Consider the following 8,891-nt stretch of genomic DNA (forward strand, 5'->3'; position numbering starts at 1 on the left):
GAAACTTCTGATTAGATTAGATAGATTACCTTCAAATACCTTCTGATTAGATAGATTACCTTCAAAGCGGCGCAATTAGAGCTTTCCCGCCATTTTTGGACACGCAAATTTACCGCTTGATGAAATAATCCCAATCTAATTGTTAACATTTAACAACAGTGTTTAGTACAATATAAGCACAAGAGTGATGATCCTTGATTGATTACTGATCAGTGATGATATGGCCTAGGACGAGTGTGGTTGTCGAACCGATCTTTGCGACGCAAGCTCCATTTTTGTTAGGTGGGTTTGAATTCTAGTTTACCACTTACCTATAACTTATTGGAGTGCCATGCAATATTTCACTGATCTTGAAAATCATCATCCATTCATAGAACTGGCTGCCTACTGCATCACTTGTCTACTTTGACCTGTCTCCAATGCATTCATGGAGCGAATGTTTTCACAAGTCAGCTATGTGAAAAACAAGCAACGAAATAAAATTTCAACTAAGGTACTAGAGTCCGTTATTTAGACCAAAAGCTATCTGCTCAGCCACAACAAGTGATCACACCCGAAATGTTAGATAAATGCAATATGCAATCAATAACCAAGCATGTACGAAAATAAGCGAAATGAAGATGACCAGTTTTTGTGGCTTGCTTATGTTGAGCGAAGGGGGAGAAGTGCGACACTGTGATAGAAAAAGGAAAAAGTGACAATGTAGGTAATCAAACACAGGAAAAAAAAGTGTCAAAATGTTCCAAACAGAGGGAAAAATATAACGTGTTCAATTTGGCTAATTATTGTCAAGCTAGATATCGGCGAAGTGCATAAGATCTAGCCAAAGTACATAAGATAATTTTTGTTTTTATAACCAACATTTCTGGCGAATAATTTCATTTAATTTGGAGGTATTAGTGTGTTTTTGAACAATAGAATTTCTGGTATTGAGCTAGGCAATCTGGTATTCTCACCAAGAAAAAAACCTGGCAACTCTGGGCCAGTGTAGCTGACAGTAGCTCTTGCGTGTCAATCTGGATGTAACAGTGGTAGGTATGAGCGGGAGCGCAGCCGTGCACCACCAATTTTGTGCACCAATAAATAACGCCTTGGATCTCTCCAGACATCCACCAATTAGCCGTGCACCACTCGGCTTTGTCCTCTTCCGACCTTGACCACCACCTGCCGTGCACCACCAGGCTGCGGATCGAATCTGACTTCCATGCATCGTTAAATTACGTAATTTTACGTTCACCGCATCTGAGGTTAGGTTTCAGATAGCATAGTTCTGTTCCAAAATTTATCGTCCTTCGACAAGTGGCCATTCGACCGCGGGCTGGTCGACCCATGGCCTAGATACGGACGGCTTGAAGTGTTGAAGGCTACGTTCCGGAAGGCAGGAATCATGATGGTCCATTACATCCAGGGCAGTAGTGATCTTTGGCAGGCGACCCGTACCCGTATGAGCTGGTTGTCCAGCTTGTCCTGACGCCTGACGTATCTCGTAACGAAATGGTGCTTAACTCGTTTCGTGTTCTGCCTTTTGATTGCTAATATCTTCCATGAAGTGCATTGTTACAATGTAAATTCTTTTGTGTCTGGTGTCACAATAATCACCAATCAGGCAGGCTGAGGCGGCCCAGGCCAAGGGCGCAAAAATTCGCCCAAGGCACCGCTTGACTTTCTTCAAACGTCTGAAACTTCAAGCCATAGTATTTTGTCCCAGCCCCCAGGCATCCAATGCCAATCCTAGTAAACGCTTAAAAATCAACTACAAAAAAAAAAAAAAAAAACTTAGAGAAGTCACACCCACAAGCGCACGAATTTACCTTAATCTGGCCAAAAATCTACCTAATTGGTCTCACTCAGTCTACCTGCCAGGCTGCCAAATTGTCCTCACCAGTACGGATGCTCAACAGCACAAGTAAAACTAACACGATCATGTCTGAACCCATTCAACCCATACCCATTTAGAATTTTTGAAGACTCAAAGCAATGGACTCACTGTGTGGGCCAGTTACCCAGTTCAAACTTCAAAGTATATAACATCAGTGCTCAGGTGCCTTGCTTTGCTAATAAATACCAAGAGTCCAAGACCTTAGAGCAGGTGCATGCCTTGCTTTCAGTCTCATCTGTGAGAGTTGGAATTGGAAATGACACAGGGTTAAGGGGAGCGTCTGGCCTCCAGAAAAACTTTTTTATTTACGGACGGATCACTTTGAAACTTGGTACACATATGTAAAACAAAAATCTAAGACTTTTTTGTTCAAGTCAATTTACCAAAAAAATTGAAAGAAAACATGAAATTCATAGAAAACGGCAAAAAAAGGGGGTCCTCAAGAAATCTATCTCCTCCTAGGATTTTCAAGCTACAACATTGAGACACATATCATTCAATGCGTAAAGACAATATCTATAAAAGTGTGTTTGGGTTTTTGAAATTCTAATTTTTGTGGATGTGGGGTCATTTTTCGCAAAATTTTCGTCAAATTTTTTAGTCATCCCCCTTTCCGCCCTCCTTTTTGCTGAATATCTACCAAACTATAACGAAATAACAAAAACCCAAACACAGTTTTGTAGATCTCTTCTTTGCAAATCGAATGGTATATCTCTCAATGCTGTAGCTTGAAAACTGTAGGAGGAGATAGGTTTTCCGTGACAATAAGTGACCCGCCCCCCTTTCATGAAATGTCGTGAAATCATAAATCAACGTAGAGAGATGGCAGTGGTACCGTTGGATAGGGCAGAATGTCAGCTTTAAGGTGAGACTAAAAACCGGAAAAGCCAAAATTGTCGATTTTGGACCCAGACGCTCCCCTTAAATAGTAATAGGGTAATCGTCAGTTCGTCACTACTCACTGGTCTATCTAACATACATTTTAAACATAACCATACTCAACACTGCAAGGGAATGTCAGCTCAATCTTTGCTTGCATACCACATTTGCAAAAACTATTAGCTGACCTCAGCCTAGATGTTCTGTGCTTGCAAGAAACTTTCCTAGCTCCAAACACACAATGCAATTGCAATGCAATGTAGGAGGATACCAGATTGCCAGATCCCAAATCCCAAAGGTGTGCTGTAGTGTAACCGGACATGCAATAGTCAGTACAGCAGTAGGGGGGCTGGGGCTCAGCATAGTGATTAGTGACAAACCAGAGATTTTTTGGAATCAGTTCATTTTTAATTTCCTCACTTACTCAAGATTTAAACCACTTCCTTATGTATGATAATGCTGGTATCCAGGATACTTTGCTGGTCTACTTATAGGACTCAAAAATGAACTTGAAGGGAGTCTAAAAAACTCTCTGCTTTGCCACTATTGCTGGGGGCGGCTAGCAGTCCACTCCACTCCACAATATCATACACTAATCTTCCCGTAGCCTCCACTCGCAAGTCAACTATACCTACCTTAGGGCCTAAGGTAGGTATAGTATAGGCTTAGGCTACCTATATTTACAGTTATTGTGCGCTCTTTATCTCTCCCCTCACCTGCCAATAATGTACCAATAACCAAACTCCTGCTTATCATTTCTTAGCTCCCCAAACTATTCATCATCTGCTGTGACTCAAATGCTCACCACCCACATGGGGATCCACTCCCTCAAATCCACCTGGCACCCTACTTCACAAGTGGCTTCATGAATCAAATCTCTTTCTCCTAAACACCACTGAACAAACCAACCTACTTCTTATCTGCTGGCAACTTCAGCCACATTGACCTCAGCATCACTGCCCAGCCCGTGACATAGCTCTTCACAGCACTTGGACTCTGCATCGCAAACTGTGCACCAATCGCCACTTTTCACCAGTGCTATCCACCCTCACAAAGCCATACGTACACAAACACAACTTGCTGGCAGCTTAGCTCTGCCATCTGGTTCCAATTTTTAGCTTCCTTAACCTCCCCAGCTGCCTCCTCTCCCCTTCACAGGCATGTGGCATTGTTGTCACCTCTGCCCTAAATGCCACCACTTCAGATCACAATTTACAATCAGTATGGCTAATGCATAATGTTCAGCATGGATGTATGTGCATTATAATTGTTATAAGTAGAGGTGATGTTTTAAGTTATCACTTATCGTAACCAGCAGGACTGTAGGAGATATGTGCAGTGATGGTGTTGCATGCTGGTGCAGAAAACCATCTACCTTTTGGGAGGCAACTAAAGCTTTTGCACCATTTTCAGAACTACAAGTTTCCTGCTAGATAAATTACCTCCTATCTAATTGTCAACAAGAAAGCATGATTGGGCTGCAAAATTCTAAACTTAGTGAAAATTTGTCACTTAAGAGCTGCAAAATTTCTGTAACAGGTATAAAAATTTCAACCCTGCCTGTGAGGATGGACAGCTCACAGAGTCACAGTCAACTAGTTGGTCAATTTTCTCTCTCTCTCTCTCTCTATCTGCATTCTTGTCACGAGCTGTTTGATTGTTCAATGTATGTTTCAATTTATGTTTCATTGTTCAATTTAGTTCATGTATGCTTATGTCAACAGTTAATTAGATCATGATTCATCTAGCAGGAATCTCATGACTCCAAAACTGACAGGAAAGTTCTAGTCATGTCTCAGAAATCATATGTCTGCTTGAAGAATTATATGATTAGAATTATATCTTTAGCAGATATAAATATGTGAATTATATATGCTTGAAGAATTGATAGGCTTAGAAACCATACAACCAATGAAAAAAATTGATGATAGAATTTGAAAGTCATTCACCATCAATGAATATGTACCTATGCATAGAGCCATAGAATAGTAGTTGCTGCAGATTTAGAATTTTACACTATGCTGCCAGGTGTATTCTAAATGCACATTGCACTAGCTTTTTGGGAGCTGGAAAATATTGATCAGCTTCTTGGGAAATCAAATTCGCTTTTCTGATGATTTGATTGGGCTTAATTAGAAGAGTTGGCAACATGGGAATTCCAGACATTTAATTTTATAATTCGTATCTATTTAAATATGAAATTGTAATACTTTTTGACAGATGGCTGAGAATGAAGATCTTCCATATCTACAGCTTTCTGAAAATCCAGTTCGCTTTGAGCCTGTCAGTCGGGTGACCAATGTCTTCTTTGATGGCACAACTAAAGAGGTAAAGAGTATCATGTTTATGCTATTTATATTATTTATGAGGAAATCAAAGTTATTTCCATAAATCTCTATAAAAATCTGATAATTTTATTATTTACTTGGTGTAATAATAATAAAAAAATGTGTAATAATAACCAATGAATTAAGTTTAATTAAATTTTTTGTTTGTTTACAGGTGGTGAGTGTGCGTGGTGGTGGAACATTGGGTGTTGTGGTCCAAGGTTTGCACACTAAAGAAGCTTTTTGTATGGAGGATCGTGGCACCATCACCAGTCTGAAATTTGCTCCTAACCACTCACGACTTGCAGTTCAGAGAACCCCTAATTCTCTTGTACGTTATTTACCAATTAGAGCTTTAAGCTCCAAGAATGCTTTATCCTTTTTCCTATGGAATAATTTGATTAGTTGTAAAGATATGAAAATAAAAAGTTCTTATCCTTGAATTTGTAAAATGTGATAGGTAAGAATTATACGTACATTAACAAAAGTACAGTAGATCAAGACCTCCAAGAAAAAATATTTATATAGGTAGGTACTTCTTGAATTATTATTATGTCTTAGAGACTTTAGAGAATCAATTGGTACAATAATTTGTTATATTTCTCAAAATAAAAATTACCTATTTACAAGAAAATATATCTTTTAAAATGATTATTTTTATGTATGCTCCTTGTAGATTTGCAATGTGTATTATGTTCTGATTCCTGATGAAATAATTACATTTCCCTTTCAGGAACTACTGCCATTCAATGCTGGAGAAGTTGGGTCTGGTGTTGTGGTGGAATGTAAAACTAAAAGTGCATCCCTCCTGGGCTTTGTCTGGGCTGACAATGATGATCTTGTGCTGGTCACAAGTCATGGCATTGAATTCTATCATGTGAGTAAAACTTTAAACTGTGAAGTCTGGTGCAAATACTATTAATGTGAAATATATAAAATAAGTGAATGATTATTCTGTCACTGCAGAGACTCATGAACTTCTGTTGGCATAATATATTCACCCTATTGCCAAAACAGGTGTTTCTGGCATTTTGCTTGTTTATTGGTGTTGTCAATACCCTGCAGGTTGTAATCAATCCTTTCTGGTATGCAAGTATCGCGCCTGTGGCTACCATACTGTTCTATTTCCATCTATAGCTCCAGCTTGGTGTACTGTTGTTCATATTGCCTGGGTGAGGGAGTTGAAAACTTGTAACTATTTATTATATTACGAAAGTTGTCGTGCAGGTGTCGCGTGAGCGGGTGTTCGTGCGGCTGGTTCGTAGCTACAGCGTGCCCGGCTGCTGCTGGTTCGTGTGGAGCGCAGAGTGCCACATGTTGGTTGTGGCGAGCAGCAGCGGCGCGACGGCGCCTGCTAAGGTGGCGCTGTTTCCCTTCCAGTTTGCTGCCAACTACTCCAATAAAATGCAGAAATGTGTAGGTCAGTCTAGAAGATTTTATCAGTTATGCTGACGGAATATTTCCTCAAGCTATTAATATGTACCTATATTATTCTAATATTTTTGCTAAAAGTAACTTGATCTTTATTGATATTTATGTATCTCTTTGTTTATGGTATGAGTTAGAATTATGGTCCATAGTTACAACTTACAAATTAGCTTGCTCTAACTAAAACTGCATTGGATCTTGAGACAAATGTTTTGACATAGAACTCATGCATAACAAAGCACACTGAATTAGTAATTATATTTAACTTGTAGACTTAAATATGCAAGCACACGATTGCTTCAATAATTTTTATTATAAATCTACTGTAATCTCAGTTAACCTGTATGAGAGCAGGCACCCATGCCAGATTTACTAATTTCAGGAATCTCCACGACTACTGAACTTAGATATTTGGGCACTTAATTTTATTAAAGATTTAATTCCATTTCAGTTGACCTGCATGACAGTGGGCTGAGCAGCAGCCGCGGTGGCCGGCCTCCCCCGTCGGCGGGTGACGGGGCACTGGAGCTGAGCGAGCGCGACGTGTGCGTGGCGTTTGTTTACAGACCCGCCATCTTGGTCCTGCGGCACCCACACGACCTCAACCACACGGCGCAGCTTCTTGTCTTTACCAACCTCAAGTTGGTTATAAATAATCTATATATGATTTCATAATTGTCACCGGACGCCTGCCGCAACTATTAAACTTGTCAGAATGATCAGAGCCCTTACGGCCAAACGCCGGTAACTACCTTGTAAAAAATTGAATTGCACTTCATTGCACTGAGATGTCCATTAAAAAATTATAGTCATGTCATGTTACTAATGTGAAACACACAAAACTCTAGTTAGTTTTTGATTCCAGGGTGCGTACCGGTCATGGAAAACCTGAAAAATCATGGAATTTGATTTTTCATTTTCTAGGCCTGGAAAGTCATTGAATTTCATTTCAGGTAATGGAAAGTCATGGAATTTGCAAATTAAAAAAGGAAGTGTTTTCCTGTGCTGCGTGTGTTTACTGTTTGTACAGTCTCTTGTTTCCTGCGTTCTGATTGGTTTCACGTGACCGTCGGGCACGTGATTGGAGAGCCAATCACGTGGGCTCGGTCACCGAGCTCAGTTGCATTCAACAATTTTTTTGATGTGCAGTGGGAGCGTTCCATCTTCAGCGTGCAATTTCCACATCACCATGCCTTCTAAGTGTAAATTTCATGACTTGTGGTTAAGAATGGAAGCTTATCGTGACTGGCCCCCCCGTGCCATCTCGCCCTTGTCGTGGGGGGGGGGCTTGCGTGTCTCGATGAGACCCGAGGCTGTGCGGTCTCAGATGCAATCATGGCCGAGTGGCTCGGGTGGAGAGTCCAGACTAACAGAGATGGCAAAACGCCCTTCTGGTAACGACCTGGCTCTCAAGAAGCCTGACCCTGCAATACGAATATCGGACCTTCGGCGCGAAATAGACTACCTGATCTGAAGCGCTAGAAACCTCTCCCTACTACTACTACTTATCGTGACTGGCTTGCTCGCCATCTAAAGCATAAAGGTGTGGCGATAATGTACATTGTGCTCGAAAGACTTCGATGTGTCAAATATGGGGGAAGTAGCTTTGATGAGCCATGCCAAAGGCAGTAAACAACCTTAGTATCCTTGGCATTTGTTTCGGACGTAGCAGTCCCAGGCCACGATGGACCGCCGCCTCTGATTATTGTTCATCCGCCCTCCTTTGTACCAGCTGATGCACGATGCTGTTGCTTGCTACTCGCCGCTGGTAGTGTTGCAGGGGAGGTCGATCTGGGATTGTGTCCAGGAAAACGTCCAGTTGTCTCTTGAAGGTCTCCAGGGTGAACTCCCTCTTCCAGGGTGAACTTCCCGCAGGAATTGAAATCTGACTGCAGATTTGTTACGTTGTGGGAGGATCTTGCACAGTCTCCCCCCTTCTCTCGTTGTGATATGTCTCAATCCTGAAGGTCTCGTTCTCCAAGTTTGGCGTCATTCCGGTTATCACTTTTCATGTGTACAGAATGACATACCTCACCCGTCTCCTCTGCAGTGAGTACAGAACCAGGCGCATCAACCTCTCTAAGTCAACAAGCGAACATCCGCGCATCAACAAGCAAACATCCTAATACAACACTACGCAAACATAAGTAGGTTACCCAAATACAAAGAAGACAGACGCATCATCAGACGCAAACAACAATTTCCACTAGACCCAACCTGTCTCTTATACACATCTAGATGTGTATAAGAGACAGTGGCCACGTGATGTGATGGCCACGTGATGTGATGGCCACGTGAGGTGATGGCCACGTGATGTGATGGCCACGTGAGGTGATGGCCACGTGATGTGATGGCCACGTGAGGTGATGGCCACGTGA

At 41.4% G+C, this 8,891-nt stretch overlaps 1 protein-coding gene across 6 annotated transcripts in view; it reads left to right on the plus strand.

Moving 5' to 3' along the window:
- Positions 1 to 266: 266 nt before the first annotated feature.
- LOC108681496 (regulator of MON1-CCZ1 complex) overlaps positions 267 to 8,891 on the plus strand; it is an 18,169-nt gene continuing 9,544 nt past the window's right edge. For 2 of the 6 annotated variants that reach the window (XM_018170531.2, XM_047882090.1), the window contains exons 1-5: positions 4,545 to 5,086; positions 5,261 to 5,416; positions 5,819 to 5,962; positions 6,313 to 6,505; positions 6,965 to 7,154. In XM_018170531.2, coding sequence (XP_018026020.1) covers positions 4,979 to 5,086; positions 5,261 to 5,416; positions 5,819 to 5,962; positions 6,313 to 6,505; positions 6,965 to 7,154 — 791 coding nt within the window. In that variant the 5' untranslated portion in view covers positions 4,545 to 4,978. The other 4 variants (XM_047882089.1, XM_047882088.1, XM_018170530.2 and 1 more) reach the window with 4 other exon arrangements.

The sequence above is a fragment of the Hyalella azteca genome, unplaced genomic scaffold, assembly GCF_000764305.2.
Source record: "Hyalella azteca isolate HAZT.00-mixed unplaced genomic scaffold, Hazt_2.0.2 contig9625, whole genome shotgun sequence".
NCBI lineage: Eukaryota > Metazoa > Arthropoda > Malacostraca > Amphipoda > Hyalellidae > Hyalella > Hyalella azteca.